Source organism: Beta vulgaris, chromosome 3, assembly GCF_026745355.1.
Source record: "Beta vulgaris subsp. vulgaris cultivar EL10 chromosome 3, EL10.2, whole genome shotgun sequence".
NCBI classification, from domain to species: domain Eukaryota; kingdom Viridiplantae; phylum Streptophyta; class Magnoliopsida; order Caryophyllales; family Amaranthaceae; genus Beta; species Beta vulgaris.
In genome coordinates, this window is record NC_079204.1 from 12,896,638 (window position 1) to 12,915,130 (window position 18,493).

At 34.1% G+C, this 18,493-nt stretch overlaps 1 protein-coding gene across 1 annotated transcript; it reads left to right on the plus strand.

Annotated features, from left to right (window-relative positions):
• The first annotated feature begins 5,442 nt into the window (after positions 1 to 5,442).
• Positions 5,443 to 16,628, plus strand: LOC104888762 (cellulose synthase-like protein E6). The gene is made up of 8 exons (XM_010673824.4): positions 5,443 to 6,227; positions 6,350 to 6,454; positions 14,002 to 14,145; positions 14,288 to 14,500; positions 14,654 to 14,753; positions 14,954 to 15,138; positions 15,419 to 15,772; positions 15,881 to 16,628. The coding sequence occupies exons 1-8, from the start codon at positions 5,577 to 5,579 to the stop codon at positions 16,430 to 16,432; spliced, it is 2,304 nt and encodes a 767-aa protein (XP_010672126.1). The 5' UTR covers positions 5,443 to 5,576; the 3' UTR covers positions 16,433 to 16,628.
• Positions 16,629 to 18,493: the final 1,865 nt, after the last annotated feature.

Consider the following 18,493-nt stretch of genomic DNA (forward strand, 5'->3'; position numbering starts at 1 on the left):
ACTTTGTGCAGATATTCCTAATGTTTTTTGGGAAAGAAAAAAAAACATATGGTTTCACTCCCTTATGAAAAAGAATTTTCACAAAAAACTATTCCTACTAAGGCAAGACTTATTCAAATGAATCAAGAAATGTTAGAATTTTGTAAAAAGAAAACTCAAACCTTATTAGATAAAAAGTTAATTAGACCATCTAAATCTCCTTGGAGTTGTGTTGCTTTTTATGTTGTGAATCAAGCAGAAAAAGAAAGAGGAGTTCCTAGATTAGTAATTAATTATAAGCCTCGTAGTAAAGTCTTACAATAGATTAGGTACCCAACCCTAATAATTTTTTTTATTAATTCATCTTTATAATGCAAAAATCTTCTCAAAATTTGATATGAAAAGTGAATTTTGGCAAATTCAAATAGATGAAAATGATAGATACAAAACTGCCTTTATTGTTTCTTTTGGATATTATGAGTGGAATGTAATGTCTTTTGGCTTAAAAAATGCTCCATCTGAATTTCAAAATATTATGAACGATATTTTTAATCCTTATACTCAAATTATTACAGTCTATATTGATGATGTCCTAATATTATCAAATACCTTAGATCAACATTTCAAACACCTTAATACTTTCTTACATGTTAGTAAAAAGAATGGTTTGGTCGTCTCATTTCCCAAGATGAAACTATTTCAAACTAAAATGCGGTTTTTAGGACATGATATTTTCCAAGGCACTATAAAACCTATTAATAGAGCTATAGAATTTGCTGACAAATTTCCAGATGAAATTAAAGACAAATATCAATTACAAGATTTTTAGGATGTCTTAATTATATTTCAGATTTTTTTCCTATTTAAGACAATATTGTTCATGTCTTTACCAAAGATTACGGAAAAATCCTCCAGTTTGGGCACCTAAACATACACATATAATACAAACGTTAAAAGAAAAAGTCAAGTCTCTTTCATGTTTAGGTCTCCCGAATCCCAATCATACATGATACTAGAAACATATGCATCTGACATGGATTATGGAGGCATTCTTAAACAAAAATTACCTGAAAATAAAAATGAGCAAATAATTAGATTTCATTCAGGCCCATGATTAGGTTCTCAAAAAACTTATCAACTATTAAAAAAGAAATTTTTATCTATTGTTCTTTGTATTTAAAAATTTCAAGATGATCTCTATAATAAAAACTTTTTACTAAGAATAGGTTACAAATCTCTAAAAGAAATATTACAAAAGGATGTTCAAATATTGTTTCAAAACAAATTTTCGCTAGATGACAAGCTATATTATCAGTTTTTGATTTTCAAATAGAATTCATAAAAGGAGAAAATAATTCTCTTCCTGATTTTTTTACTAGAGAATTTTTACAAGGAAAAAGCAATAATAGTAATAATCTAGTTCAATTATGACAGGAAGAAAAATGAATCAACATTCTTATAAAGGCAAAGGTATTCAAAAACGGAAAGATTATGTGATGAGATTTCATAAGCTCCGCCCATCAAGTGAGAAAACATCTTCATCAGATAAGCTTGACGTATTTTTCGACTTTCCACCTTTATCTTATTCCCAAGCAATCAAATATCTTTCTCAAAATTCAAACTCAAAACCAACTACTCAAAAGTCCCAATCTTCAAATTTCGAAATCCACAAATACATCACCAAACCTCATAAGGAACACCTACTCCTTACCCGTTTTGAAGAAACTCCTCAAATTCATGAACTTATCAAACTCACTAATTCTCTTTTCCCATTGTATTGTCAATACCGATCTGAAACATCTTATAAAACTCAAAAGTTTTATGAATTCATACTTCTTGACACCAAGTCTGTTGAAATTGAGCATAGTGAAAAGGGTAATTACATAGCTTATTCAAAGTGCAAATCAAGAAGATCATAATAAAATATCTTTTCAAATTCAGATATAAATTTCAATAATCTTATTTTCAAATTTTTAATAAATCCTTTGACTAGATTAATTACCTACCAGACGGTCCCCCTTTCGCTATATAATTAATCCGAAACACAACCGAGACGGTCCTAAACCCGTTCAATCCTGGGGTCAATCCTGGTATCAGAATCACAAAATGTCGGCGGGTAGGATATGCTGATATTAACTAAAACAGTCTAAATACTCATACTAGTACTACTAATAGTGTTAAAAATACAAATGAGTTCTTATTTTGTCTTCTAGTGTTTTCGTTTTTTAGCTAATTTGATGTACTTATGCACTTATTTGCTACATACACAAGGGGAAAAAACGGAAGGGCTGCGGTTTTCTAAAAACACAGCCCTTAATAGTGAAGGGTTGCGCTGTTTAAAAAACGCAGCCCTTTAAGTAATAAAGGGCTGCGTCTTTTAAAAAAACGCAGCCTTTTATGGGCTTTTTTTTTAAAAAAAAATTTGAAATGAATTCGCGGGCTTCAAATGTTAAGCGGGCTAGCTAGGTTTTCCTCTCCCTCGCTCCTTTTCTCTCACGTCCACAACAAACAGAAGAATGCAGCCCCCTTTTAATCTTTCTCTTCACCAAACCCCTCTTCGTCTCTCTCACCCTCCTTCTCTCACGTCCACAACAAACAGAAGAATGGGGTTCAAGCAAACTTATTCTCATCTTCGCCTCGCTCCTCGCAACTCCAACAACAACACAAACAATAACACAACCAACAAAAACAACAAAAACAACACAAACAACAACACCAACAACATCGCATAGAAAATGCGCCCTACTCTCCTCTAGACGCGGATAATTCGCAAATAATCTCTCTCTTTAAGTCATCGTTTAACGGTGGTGAGAGGAAGGATGTTGATTTCCACCTCAGTTTGTCAAGCGCTAGATCCTACAACCATGGCCTCGACGGCAACCACCAATGCACGACACCACCAAATGTCAAACACCAGTTCAGCCACCAACAACTCGAGTTTAGCCATAAAGACAACAATGGGGTTTGAGTATTTGGATGTAGATTGCAATTTTTGATTTTTAGGTTTGAGTTTGAGTTTTGTTTAATTTTCATTTTCGTTTTCATTCCTTTTTTTTCATTTTCTGTCATTCTGAATTTGTGTGTTTGTAATTTTTGAGTTTAATTTTCATTTTCGTTTGAGTATTATGTATTTCTGTCATTCTGAATTGATGTGTTTGATTTATTTTTTTTCATTTTCGTTCTTTTTTTTTCATTGTCTGTTCCTTTTTTTTTCATTTTGGTTCATTTTTTCATTTTCGTTATTTTTTTTCATTTCCGTTCCTTTTTTTCATTTTCGTTATTTTTTTTTCATTTTTAGATCTATAAATTTCGACTGTTCTTGTTGATTTTCCCTGTTTTAAATTTCTTGATATATTTAAGAGTAAAAAAATGTCAAAAAAACAAACATTTATTTTTTATTTTTTTATGTGTCGAAAGGGCTGCAGTTTTGTGCCAAAAACGCAGCCCTTTGCACAAAGAAGGGCTGCGTTTTAGGCACAAAACGTAAGTGAAGGGCTGCTATAGAAAGGGTTGTTGGCCAAAAACGCAGCCCTTAGGGTTGTTTTAACCGCAACCCTTCTGTTTTTTTTCACTAGTGATATAACTTGTTAGTACTTGCAATTCATGGTTCATGCTACTATATTTTATTAGGATAGTTTGTGTTTTGTTTATTTAAAAGAAAATCTATTATCTTTATATGTATTAAGTTTCGTTTAACTATCTAGTGTTACTATTTTCACTAAAAGTTACCTACATCATATCGTATATAATTTTGTGGGTTTAGTAATTAAGAAGTTGCAATAAATGTTAATCAATCCTTGTTAAACCCGTTGGTTAGCTGTTAAGAGGAGAAAAGATGGTCCCAGTAAGGGTGGTCCCGTTAGTCCCATTTATATGCATCTATTTAACTGTTTTATGTACAAAATTTTATTATTATACGATCATGGCAAATTTTTATTGGAAGGAAGTTTATTTTCCCATTAATTTTCAAAGTAGGACTATACCTAAAAAACATATAGACGCAATTTAACAAATAGGAAAACTTGACTTTAAAACTGCTTTTTCTATTAAGCACCAAGAGCAAACTACAAGTTTAAATCAGGAATGTCAGAGCATTAAATTACTTAATAAGAAATCTATAGATAAATATTTAAAAACATATAGATATATTCATTTTGGTATGATTCAGATACCTTTAAAGCCTCTGTTTAGAGAAGGTCTTGATTGTTCAATATATATAACTTTAAGAGATAATCGCTTAGTTGGCTATAATAGATTCTCTTTTAGCTATGATTCAAACTGATATTTATAATGGTCCAATTTATTTTAATTGTCCAAACTTTACTGTAGACTTAACCGATCCATGGATGCTAGATATCCATCTTTCAAATAATTTAACAGTATAATTTAGGGAATATGTTAAAAATTTCGCATTAATTTACCGTGTATATTTTAGATTATTATCTTCTCAACTAAATCCAAAATGTTTATTTCATCCCACTATAGATGAAACTATATTATTAAAAGTCGAAACTGAAAATGTATCTACTTTTACTCCTATAAATTAAAATGGAATAAAATCACTATTCTAAATAATTTTTTATTCATTATAATCCTCTTGAAAATATTGTTCAAAAGAAAATTGATCAAATTATAGAAGAACTTGATGGTCAAGTAATTATAAAATTAGGTATTAATTTTATAAAAGCTAGACAAAAATGAGAACGTAATCAATGATGTATTGTGTACTACGTTACTGCAAGAATTCTATTCTCTCGGTTTCCATGTGGAGTATTATAATTATTGATGTGAGACAAAAACTTTAAAAGTGATAGGGAGGAAATTTCAAATTTGAATATACTTTAATATGATAGTCCAAAAGAAGGAATGCGCATCCTAATTAGAAAAAAATGGTTCTTAAAGAAAATTCCAGTGACTTGTGTTATCAAGTGAGCTGCTGCCATTGGTTAAAAAATTGAGCAGTTTCTCTTTTACTGCTTGTACATTGACAACTTCATAGTCCAGACTCCAGATCAGACGCCTCTTCCTTCTACTTTGAACGACTCACGCCTGTTTTTTTTTTTTTTTTTTTACTGAATGAAGATAACTGAATTCAATTATAACTGAATTCAATTGAATTGAAATGTGTTGAACTGAATTGAATTGTGCTGAATTGAACTGTACTGAACTGAATTGAACTGAATGAAGACTATGAGAGGAAATTATTGAACTGAATTGTTTGGAGGGAAAAACAAAAGAAATAACTGATGTGGGTCCCACCACTAATGGAGTTTGGCAAAATCCGTTAAGTGGTAGGAGTTTATAAAGGTTTTGTAAAGTTTTAGTGGAAATTTAGGAAAAAAAAAACATAAAGGTAGGAGTTTCTAAATAAGTGAAAACTTAAGGTGGTTTTGTGCAAATTTTCCTAATTCTTATTTCTATATAATGAGAGATTGGAGTATATAAAAAATAACAACGGTTATTGCATGTATTGTGAAATACATGTGGTATTTATTAAAGGCTCACAATAGAAGTTGGTACTTGGTAGGGATATACATTTATCTTCCAATTTACATTTGGAATTCATTCTTAGAATGACATAAATATCAAAGTAATCAATGCAAAGAGAGCAAGAGCAAAGAAGGGTAAAAACAAGTAAAATGGAGAAATCAGAAGTTGAGGCTCTTCACCACCGCCAAGTTCACAAAAGATGGGCAATTCTCAACAGAACATACGCCTGTTTGCATATATTAGCCATAGCAGCCATTTTGTATTATAGAGCAGCCTTTTTTCTGTTTCATTCAAAGTACTACAATAGGCTGCCATGGCTTGTGATATTTGGTGCTGAGCTCATACTCGCATTCATGTGGATCCTGAAGCAATCCTATAACTGGCAGCCCGTAACTCGGACCGCGTTCCCGGAGAAGCTGCCTAAGGATAATGAGGCCTTATTACCGGGAATTGATGTGTTTATATGCACAGTTGATCCTAATAAGGAGCCTACATTTGAGGTTATGAACACTGTTATATCTGCTATGTCCTTGGATTATCCTGCTCATAAATTAAGTGTTTATTTATCTGATGATGGAGGTGCTTCTGTCACTTTGAATGCTATGAAACATGCTTGGGTGTTTGCAACTTGGTGGTTACCTTTTTGTAGGAGCTATAATATTAAGCCAATATCTCCAAAAGCTTACTTTGAAAACTTGTCCAAACACAATCACATAAATTATACCAAAGAGTTCATTCAAGATAAAGAGATAGTTAAGGTTCGTTATGTTTGGTTCATCATTGTATTTGTATATATAACAAGCTAGTACTCTTAAATCTTCTTTTTTGTATGGTTATTGTTATTTCTGTTTTTAGTATCAAAGATGATAATGATGTGCAGGAGAAATATGAGATTTTTAAGCAACGAGTGCGCAGCTGGAAGGAAAAACATGAGATTGTTAGTGATGCTAAGAGAACTCCTCAAGATCATCCAGCAATTGTTCAGGTTTTTTTCCTTCTTTTATTGTTGGATCGAGTATATTGTTGAGTTCATTCATCATACCTAATTTTTGCTTATTTGCTCATTTGGAACTCTCATTTGTAGTACATTTATTCATTTGGGTGATTTAAATTTTTAAATAAGTAATAAGAAAAAATAGTCTTGAATGTACCACACTCACCTAGTCACCTTACACGCGGGTGTATGTTAAATTTTCTAGTATATTGTTGAATTGTATTAATTTTCTGTTTTTTTTTTTATTAAATTGATTTAATTATCTATAGTAGCATGAGTTTTTACAAATTTTAAAGGAAAAATGGATAAGAATACCCCTAACTTTGACCCGTCCTCTGTTAATACCTCTAACTATGATTTATTTTTAAATACCTCCAACCATTGGAAAGGTCTGCCAAAAATGCACCCAGATGACTTATAACCTGTTAGCAAGGTAACTTTTTTATATATCATTTCTCTTTTATTTTTATTTTCAATTTTCTACTCCCACCCACCACTGTTTCAACCACCTTCTCCACCTCCATCCTAACCCCTCCTACCAGTTCATTTGGTGATAGCAGGTAAATGGGGTATTTTTGGCGGACCTCCTCAATAGTTGGGGGTATTTAAAAATAACCCATAGTTAAGAGTATTAAAAATGGACGGGCCAAAGTTTGGAGTATTCTGATCCATTTTTCTAATTATAAATTCTGAAAGTAAGTGTTAAACGTTCTTGGATGCAAATGTAGCCGCCTCTGTAATATCTTTATCTTCTCAGTATATGTTTTGGAAGTATTTGCCAATTTGTGGACGTGCTTGTTTGGAATAATGCATAACTATAGACAAAATCTTATGTAGGACGTGGCCCATTTTAAAGCTTTCCACATCTTGGGGTGAAATTAGCTTTCGTATGATACTGAGAGGCTTTTCATCCATATCAATATATGAATATGTAACTAAGTTATTCGTCCCGTGTTATGTTTTGAGTATGGAAAATTTTCATTTATTTATATTATATTTTAATATAACAATATTAAATATTATTTGATCTAGTTTCTAAGACTTTAGTATATAAATTTGAAGTTACAAGGTCAAATCTTATACAATGTAATTTTAATTTTTTTTATTATATGCGGATTTCATGGAGTAAAATGCCTTAGAAAGAGCGCAATGTAACATCGTACCTTATTTGGCAATGCCTTTTGATATATTAGTATAGATATTATATGCATGACAGCATGAGATGAGATTATACGCCATGTGCGACTCTCCACTTAACAAATAACATGATGCCATGTCAGTATGTTATCGCCTAATATGTACATATTGTTCCTCATAAACAATAAAGAAAAATTGTCAGGAATAAGTTAATCTTTAGGTCGTATGCCTAAATTAAGTCGAGTTTTGCATTAACTTAAAATAAGTAAAGCTTGTAGGGATATCTTCTTTTAATAGGTCCAACAAGTAAACAAGTTGTTATTGTAGGTAACTTGTCCAAGTATCTTATTTTTATTGGTTTGAAGTTTCAATTTATTTTATTTTAAATATTAATTTAAAAAGAAAATAATTGATCTACATACTCTCTATTTCTTCTCCTTTTCTCTGCATCAGATCCTATGAGCAAATTAGTAGGTGCACATGTCCGTATGGTGAGGAAGGTGCGCACGATGAACATCAAGCATTAGGTTATGAACATAAAACTCAATGCTAGTGAACATATACCAACAGAGATGTACATAGGTTCATTTGGCTGTTTAGTAATGTAGATGTGTTCATTTGGCTGGTTAGCCATGTACATATACGCACCTTGCTCACCGTAGAGACGTGTGCACCATCTGCAGATTGGACTGATGATTTGCAGAATCACAACATTCAGTTTGGAGAAAAGAAAGAAGATAGAGAGAAGTTTTGTATTTCAGTATATTGAGAAAGATAATTTACAATGAATGAGAGGTAGAGTATTTATACAGAGAGGAGAAGAGAGAGCTTAACAAACATCAAGAAACAGAATAACTAATCTGCCAGCTGTCTAACTAACTAACAGATTGAGAAGTTAATTCTGGTGAATTAGTAACTATATTTCCAATACCCCCCCTCAAGGTGGGAGGTGGGTGAGAGTTGCTATCAACCAATCCCATCTTGGACAGAAGCAGCCTGAAATGAGGAGAGGATAATTGTTTGGTAAACACATCTGCCAACTGAGAAGTAGTGGGCAAGTAAGAGAGCTGAAGTAAACCTTCAAGGACTTTATCTCTAGTAAAGTGGCAGTCAATATCAATGTGTTTTGTTCTCTCATGGAACACAGGGTTCCTAGCAATGTGGAGAGCACTCTGGTTATCACAGAAGAGTGTAACAGGCTTGAGATTGTGCACACCCAACTCTTCAAGTAATCTAACCACCCAAGTTACTTCAGCAGCTGCTGCAGCCATAGCCCTGTACTCAGCTTCTGATGAGGACTTGCTGATTGTGCCTTGTTTCTTGGATTTCCAAGAAATGGGGGATTTGCCAAAGAGCAAAAGATAACCAGTGATGGATCTTCTAGTATCACTACAAGCTGCCCAGTCAGAATCAGAAAAAGCTTGTAGAGTAAGAGAATCATGGCCTGTTAATAAAATCCCTTGGCCTTGAGTAGTGTTGAGGTAGCAGAGAGTGTGTTGTAAGGCTTGCAGATGAGAGGTTCTGGGAGCATGCATAAATTGGCTAAGAGATTGGACAGTATAGGCAAGGTCAGGCCTTGTGTTGGTTAAAAAATTAAGTTTACCAACCAAGGATCTATAGAGTTCAGGATCAGGTAAAAGATCTCCAGTAGAAGCTTGAAGTTTAAGATTTAGAGGAAGAGGTGTAGTGGCTGATCTGGAAATGTTTAGAGGACATTCAGCAAGCAACTCTCTAGTAAACTTCTTTTGACTAAGAAGAATACCTTCAGGAACATAACCCACTTCAATACCCAGAAAATAGTGAAGAAGGCCTAAATCTTTGATGCTGAAAGTGGAGTGAAGATGCTCTTTGAGGGAAGTAATAGAATGAGAATCAGTGCCTGTAAGTATTATGTCATCAACATAAACAGCAACTATGGTGATGTGTTCTGCAGTTTTCTTCAAGAATAGACTATAGTCATTCTTAGATTGGATGAAACCTTGCATAGTGAGTGCAGATACAAGCTTGGCAAACCATTGCCTAGAAGCTTGTTTAAGTCCATAAAGAGACTTGTTCAGCTTGCAAACATAATTGTTAGGATTAGGAAAACCAGCAGGGACCTTCATGTATACCTCCTCATGCAAATCTCCATGGAGAAATGCATTATTAACATCCAACTGGTATATAGGCCATTGTTTCTGTGTAGCTAATGCAAGAATGCACCTGATAGTTTGCATTTTAACTACAGGAGAAAATGTCTCCTCATAGTCTATACCATACCTTTGGTTGTATCCTTTGGCAACCAATCTGGCCTTGCACCTTTCAACTGAACCATCTGCTTTCAATTTAACCTTATATACCCATTTGTTGCCAATAGCCTTTTTTCCAGCAGGTAAGGGAACTAGATCCCATGTGTTGTTGTCTGTTAAAGCTGTTATCTCTTTGTCCATAGCAAGTACCCATTCAGCTTGAGTAGAAGCTTCAGTGTAGGTGGCAGGTTCTTTGATAGTGAAGGCAGGTACAGATAGGAAAGCTTTGTGATAAGATGGATAAGAAGAAAAGGATACTAGATTACACCAATGCTGAGGAATAGGTGCATTATCATTGGTAATGGAATGACAGTGATAATCTTTAAGGTAGGTGGGTGTTTTAGAAATTCTGGTGGATGCCCTGAGTGGTGGTTGAGAAGGGGCAAGTATGCTGAGATCAATGAGGTTGGAAGTGGAAGGAGGATCAGGAGAAGGATGTGATGGAGACTGAATAGTGGAGGTGATAGGTGGAGAAGTAGGATCAGAAGAGTGAGTAGGAGAGGTACTAGGAGAACTAGTACTAGGATAATCATCAGCATAAAAATCATATGTAGAGGCTGGGACAAAGATGTCTGCAGAGAAGTCATCAGGAGTGGGAGGAAGTAAATGAAAAGGGAAATGTTTCTCAAAGAAAGTAACATCCCTAGTTATGACCACTTTATTAGTGGTTAAGTCAAGGACTTTATAGCCTTTCTGAGTGATTGAGTAGCCAAGAAAAACTCCAGGGTGTGCTTTAGGATCAAGCTTAGATCTGTGAACCCTTGTAGTAGACAAGTAAACTAGGCAACCAAAAACTTTCAGATGATCCAGGAGAGGAGGTTGTTGGAAGAGCTTAGTATAGGGAGTATTGTTTTGGATGCTTTGAAGTGGCATGCGGTTGATAAGATATGCTGCACAAAGAAGACAATCTCCCCAAAATCGAGCTGGTACTCTTGAATGAAAGAGAAGAGCTCTAGCTGTTTCTAATAAATGACGGTGCTTCCTCTCAACAATGCCATTTTGTTGAGGGGTATCTGCACAACTTGTTTGGTGATGTATACCCTTACTTTCATATAGTTTCTTCATATCGCCTTCTCCTAGCTCTTTTGCATTATCAGACCTCACACAAATAACATGTGCATTAAACTGTGTTGCAACATAATTAAAGAAGGTTTCAAGAACATGAACAGAATCTGATTTATATTTCATAAAATGCACCCAAGTGAACCTTGTAAAATCATCTACTATTGTCATAAACTGAGTACAACCTGAATATGTTTTGGTCTTGTAAGGACCCCAAACATCAACATGCAATAGCTCAAAGGGTTTAGTAGTTTTGATGCTACTAGTTGGAAAGGGTTTTCTAGGTTGTTTAGCAGCTGGACATACTTGACAGACAATGTCAAGAGAGCAAGCTTTTACATTGCAATCAGGTAAAAGATGATTTATTTGAGAAAATGGTAAATGTCCTAAACGTAGATGCCACAATTTGGCTTTATCTATGGTGGACAAACAAGCAACAGAAGATGGGAAAGACTTCACAGATTGTGCAGAAGCATCAACCACATTGTATAAACCACCCTGCAATCTACCAAGAAGCATGGAAGGACCTGTCTGTTCCTGAAGAAAACAATTATTGTGAGTAAAGGTGATTTTACAATGCATGTCAGCACACAATTTATGTATTGACAAGAGATTGAACTGAAAATCAGGAATGTGGAGGACATTTTTTAACAGAATATCATTGGTCAATTGAACAGAACCAATGTTGAGAACAGGAATCTGTCTCCCATCTGGTATGGTAATGTGTTTGTGTGGATCTTTGATTGGTGTGTAATCTATGAAGTATTCCAAGTTAGAACAAATGTGATCACTAGCACCACTGTCTAACAACCAAGTATTGTTGAGACAAGTTAAGAAACAATATGTACCTCCCAGTAGAGCATGTCCAGCAGTACCTTCCATTAAAGCATGTCCAGCAGATGCATCATGAGATGCAGTGTTCTGTTGTTGTTGAAGTAAGGTCATCAACTGATTAAACTGGTCTACAGTTATAGAGTCAGCTTTGATTTCAGCATTATTGTGTGCAAGAGTAGGTGATTCAATGGACTGAGTCATAGCAGCAACTTTCTTGTCCTTAAAACCTGTAAAACCAGGTGGAAAACCATGTAATTTGAAGCACCTTTCTGTACTATGGCCTGGAATTTTACAATGGTTGCAATAGTAATGTGCTCCAGGTCTTTTGTTGCCAGAAAGATTGGATGTCTTATGGTAGGTGGATTTTTGGTTTTGGGAAGTGTTTTGATAAGACTTATATGGTTTTCTATCAACAGCAAAGACTAAGGATTCTGAATTAGATGAGAGCTGAGCAACTTCTTTGTGTCTTTCTTCTTGTGCAAAGATTCTGTAGGCATGAGACACTTTAGGAAGTGGTTGAGTCATAAGAATGTTTCCTCTCACAGTGGAAAAACACTCATTCAATTTCATCATAAACTGAAGTAACCTTTGTTCCTGCTCTCTTGTGTGTATCTTTTGAGTCAGATTACATGTGCATTTGTGACAAATGCAATAAGGTAAGGGATTGGCATCATTAATCTCATCCCAGATTGTTTTAAGTTGAGTGTAAAACTCAGAAACAGTAGAGTTTCCTTGGTTAATTTCAGCAAGCTTTTGCTCTAAAGCATACACTTGAGCCATAGATGAATATCCAAACCTCTCCTCTAAATCTTTCCATATCTCTGCTGCAGTCTCAAAGAATAATACACTTTTCTTAACTGTATGATCCAGATTGGCTAATAACCATGAGATTACTAAATTGTTACATCTCTCCCAAGCAATAAACTCATCAGTGCCAACATCAGGTATGTTCAGACTTCCATCAACAAATTTTAATTTGTTTTTAGCAGATAATGAAATGATCATTGATCGTTTCCAGTCATTGAATGCACTTCCATTAAATTTCACAGAGACAATCTGATTTGTATTAGCATCAGAAGGATGAATGTAATAATAGCTACTAGGATCTTGATTTAGAGGTAGTGAGTTTGAATTTGGAGTTTCTGTTTCAGGCATTTTGACAGATTTGAAGAAATGAAGTAGGTTTTAAGAAATTGAGAGGATTCAGATAGAATTTCAAGAAATCAACTCAATATATTCAAGAAAATTGAGATACTATTTGATCAATTCAGAAAGAAAATTGAACAAATCAGATTATAGATTGATAGCAAACAATCTCAGATTCTGAAAGAAGAAAAAGAATTCAGAAAATTAGGATTAAGAAAAATAACACCTGATGTCGGAGAGTTTCAGAATTTCTAGCTGTTTTTCGGATCTTCGAATTGAAGATGTTCAGCTGAAATTGTAATCTTCTTATTGCAGCATTTTAGTAGAACAATGAGGTTTCGATCGCAGAAAAATTCTGCTCTGATACCATGATGATTTGCAGAATCACAACATTCAGTTTGGAGAAAAGAAAGAAGATAGAGAGAAGTTTTGTATTTCAGTATATTGAGAAAGATAATTTACAATGAATGAGAGGTAGAGTATTTATACAGAGAGGAGAAGAGAGAGCTTAACAAACATCAAGAAACAGAATAACTAATCTGCCAGCTGTCTAACTAACTAACAGATTGAGAAGTTAATTCTGGTGAATTAGTAACTATATTTCCAATATGGACCCCATCCCTCCTTCCTTTTTTTGTTTTCTTGCTTCCATGTTTCGAAACCCCTAGGGCGATGGCAACACCACTGACAGCGGAGGATTTGCATTCGCTTTGGCAGCAGAGATATATAATAGTATGCTCATGCTCCTCCGGGAACTCCTCCAAGAACATAGGGTAGAAAGACCCTACATAAGCGCAGACATGGGTGAAAAATGACGCCGCTGGACGCTGGTACACCATGCTGGTTGGCCTCATCCGACGCCCACGGAAAATTAGCGTCGTAGATAAGCAGGCACTTGCTTGCTGAGCTGCGGCTACTAGTAGTGATCAGGCGGCTAAGTTGTATGGAACCTAAGAGTACTTTAGTTTGTGCAAGTGACATTCTCTCTCTATATATATATCACTATATGATCAATTTAAATGAAGTATGTCGCTTCACTTTAATTATATACTGATATCCACATCCATCCAGGTGATAGATGAGAGATGTATAGAAGATCAGGATGCAACAACCTTGAACTCAGATTTAGTAGAAATGCCTTTTCTTGTATACATTGCTCGTGAGAAAAGACCTTCTCATCCACACCATTTCAAGGCCGGAGCTCTTAATGTTCTAGTAAGATTTCTGTACTTCTGAAAGAATACATGTAGTTCTTCCTTGATTACCATCACAGATCATAACAGATTAGCACAAGATAAATCAATTTAACTGGCACAAACTGCCTTGTTGTTGTTGTTGTTGTTGGCGGCGGTTGCAGCAAAGGGTTTCTAGCATAATGAGCAATTCTCCGTACATACTAGTCCTAGACTGTGACATGTACTGCAATGATTCAATTTCAGCCCGACAAGCAATGTGTTTTTACGTCGATTCTAAGATTTCTCGGTCATTAGCTTGGGTTCAATTTCCTCAAAAATTTCACAATATCAGTGAGACTGACATTTACGACAGTCGGATGTTAACAACATGGGATGTAAGTCTGTTTATCAATGATACATGTATATATTACGTTGTTGATTCTATTAGCTCAATCTGTATATATACTTCATGGGACATTGCTGATTTAAAGAAAACGAATAAACATTACTGTTAATCTTTTATATATCTGTATTACTGTATACTTCAGGTAATTTTCCCAGGAACAAATGGACTTCAAGGACCATTGCTAGCTGGTACAAATTTTTACATCAATAGGAAAGCCTTGTATGGGTTTCGTATCGATGGTGGTATGTTTCTGACTTTTCGTATTCTTTTCCAATCTTGCATTCTTGGCTGAACAAGACTCTATATGCACACAATGATACAAGATAATTCTTTTTTACCCCTCTTACATAAGAAGTTGAATAATGATACTCCTAAATAAATTGGTATTAAAATAAACTACCAATGCTAATTATATGATGTAGCTTGATCTTTCTTTATGCAGGTAACTATGACATAAATGAGCTTAGGTATACTTTTGGTTCTTCAAATGAGTTTACCAAATCTCTTGTTCAAAATGATAAGCCTAATGAAATGAAGCATAGGGAAATTTCCTCCGATTATTTACAAGTAGAAGCTCAATTCTTAGCATCTTGTGTCTATGAAGAGGACACACAATGGGGTAAAAAGGCAAGTAAACAATCAAAAGTATCTCCATCTGATCCTTAACTCTGTTTGCTAGTCAACTGATATTGAACAAGCTGGTAGTTAGTACATCCTCCGTTTTGTTTTTAATGCAACAAATGTGTATTATTTGTGTGATATAAATTTTCATTTGTTGCATTTAAAACGAAATGGAGGGAGTATAACAATTTCTAAGAAGTAAGAAACAACAAACCAGATACTTGAGCAAGAATAATTAATCTATGAAGACGTACCAATGAATGACTATGTTGGTTGTTTTATGCAGGTTGGTTTTCGATATAACTCTGTGGTGGAAGATGTGATGACAGGTTTTATGTTACACACAGAAGGGTGGCAGTCAGTTTACTTGAATCCAGAAAGTCCACAATTCTTAGGTTCTGCCACTACTAATCTCAATGAAGCATTGATTCAAGGCTCAAGATGGTCTGCAGGACTCTTTCAAATTGGTCTATCTAAGTATTGCCCTCTTCTTTATACTTCACCAACATTGAGACTGCAAATTTTTCAGAGGATGATTTATGTGTGGGCTTCCTTTTGCTCCCTTGATTTTCTACCAATAACATGCTTTGCCATCATTCCACCAATTTGTTTTTTCTATGGAATCCCTTTGTATCCAAAGGTAATTAATTCAAGTATCTCAAATAATTTGTCAATGAACTTACTTGTAAATTGGTTCAAGAGTACTATTAATGTTAACTGATATTTATGGTTCATTGACAAAATGTAGGTCTCAGATCCATTCTTCATACCAGTTGCTTTTGTTTTCGTATCATCACGACTAAAGCATGTTTGTGAGGTTCTTCTTTGTGGTGAATCGATAAATGCGTGGTTGAATCTGCAAAGGATTGTGATGATAAAAGGTTTAACTTGTTATGCTTATGGAACTCTTGAATGCGTCATGACAACCTTGGGGCTTAGAAAAGCAAGCTTCATACCTACAAACAAAGCCGAAGATGATGATGCTACTAAATGGTATCAAATTGGCAAGTTCGACTTTAGAACATCATACATGTTTCTTGTTCCGATTGTTACCGCAGTTATCCTGAATCTATTTTCCTTGGTTGTCGGAGTTGCGAGATTGATTGTTGGTTACATCAGTTGGGATACAATGTTTGCTCAACTAGTCTTCTCATTTTATGTGCTGATCATTAGTTATTCAGTCATTGAGGGCATGTTCTTAAGGAAGGACCCTGCAAGTATTCCTTTTACGGCTACTTTGATATCAACTTTGTTGTCTTTGGTTGTCTTCTGTTTAGGATACTTCTTACTCTTGCTTTAAATTATATTAGATGATGAAGATACTTACCCAATTTAACGTTTATAATTCCCACGACCTCATCATAGCATTGTACCTTAGCTTTTTGTTTATTGTAATAAACTAGCTTTTCACCCGTGCAAAAATGCACGGGAGGCCATATATGTATGTGATATTATAAATTATTTATGAGACAAAAAGAGACATGTTATTAATGTCAGCAACATTTTTGTTTAATGAGATTGATTGAAATCAAACTGAATTGCCAGCACCTTATGATAAAAAAAACAAACAATTACATTATCTAAATTGATACATAATAAATTGGGTCAATTACAACTCAATACACGACTTAAACATTTTGAGAAACTTCCTTATAAACCACATTGGTCGAAACAGATGAGTTGTCATAATCTTTATCACATATTAAGATTTTCATACCTTTTTTGCTTGTAACTCTTAAAATAGTAACATATAATTGCCAGTGGTTAAATACATGACCTAGCTTAAAAAAAATGGGTAACTTTATTCCCTAAATGGGTCAATTTACTTATACAAAGCTGACTTGTTTAACATTAAAAGTGGCCCATTCTGAATTAAAAAGTAACCCATTTGGACTTGAAAACGACTTGTTTTGACCAAAAGTGAAATAATCTGACATAAACTTATTATACTCCCGGTATACATAATAGTTGTTGAATATAAACCCTACTAACCCTAACACTCTAATCATCCACCACTTTGTTATGCACCCTCGTTTCTCTTCCTCTTCCCTCATTCTCTATCTTTTCCTTCGAAATTGCCATAGCTCAATTTTTTCGTACCGAAATTGCCAAAAATTACAACCTTAAATTTGTTGATAGAGCTGGCAAAATATTACCCAACCCGCCAACCCGACCCGAACCCAACTCATTAATAATGGGTTGGGTCAAAAATTTGAACCCGTTTAATTAAATGGGTCGACCTGACCCAACCCGTTTAATTAAATGGGTTGGGTCAGGTTGAAAATTCCAACCTGATTTTGACCCACCTAACCCATTTATGAAAAAACAACCTAGAAAAACCCCTAAAAAAATTTGGAGCACTCTACTGCTCTTGCTTATTATGACTTATTCATTACACTTAAGGTTGAACAATTGCTTACGAAGTTGTAATGATGTTAATTTTGAGCATTTGTGTTGATTTTGAACAAAAGTTATGTTGATTTTGAACAATATTATCATATGGTTATGTAATAACTTAATTTTAATTTGTTGCCTACTGTTATTTGCAAATAAATTATGTTGTTTTTATATTTTTTTTGTAGAAAAAACACGAAAAAAAAATTAAACGGGTTGACCTGAAGGTTGACCCATTTATCATAAGGTTGGGTTGGGTTGTAAATTTCAACCTGTTTAAGTTAATAGGTCAGGTTGGGTCAAGGGATTCTCAACCCGCCAACCCACCAACCCAACCTGATCTTGAACCAACCCGACCCATTGTCAGCCCTATTTGTTGATCTATTTTATGACAAAATGATATTTCGATTTTTTGCACCTAAAAAAATACTTAATTTTTATCAATTCTATTTTCAGCTTGTTTAATATTTGAGATTCGATATTATTCATATCATTTTACATACATATTGTGATGGTTACTTGTGTTCAATCAAATCGAAAAGTTGATTAATATTTCACCTCAAATTTTAGATTTTTAATATTTTACAATATGTTCCTTGAAATCTTGTGTAAATAATTAAATATTTAGTAAGATATTGATGACCTAAAAGTCGTGACATTGTAATTTATCCTATGTACTAAATATAAATTAACAAAAATTAAAGTGAAAAGACATTTTGCAATTCAATTTATTAAAAAAATAAGTTTGACTTATTACATGCATAGACAATATATTTCATTATTTATATCCCACATTGACTGCTCACAAAATCGAGATCAAGATTTCGAGCACCAAATCAGTGACTTTCATAATTGTAAAACATGTAGTTTGCTTAAAGAAACAAAACCTCATAATTTATATTAAATAAATGAATAGAGCAACATGAGTAACGTAGAAGTTATAAGTTTTTGTTATTATGTTCCATTG

Excerpts from the sequence above, each read along its gene's own strand:
- LOC104888762 (XM_010673824.4), top strand. The coding sequence starts at position 5,577 with ATGCAAAGAGAGCAAGAGCAAAGAAGGGTAAAAACAAGTAAAATGGAG. Across the intron at positions 15,139-15,418 it reads ACACACAATGGGGTAAAAAG|GTTGGTTTTCGATATAACTC; the intron begins GCAAGTAAACAA and ends TGTTTTATGCAG. Across the intron at positions 15,773-15,880 it reads GAATCCCTTTGTATCCAAAG|GTCTCAGATCCATTCTTCAT; the intron begins GTAATTAATTCA and ends GACAAAATGTAG.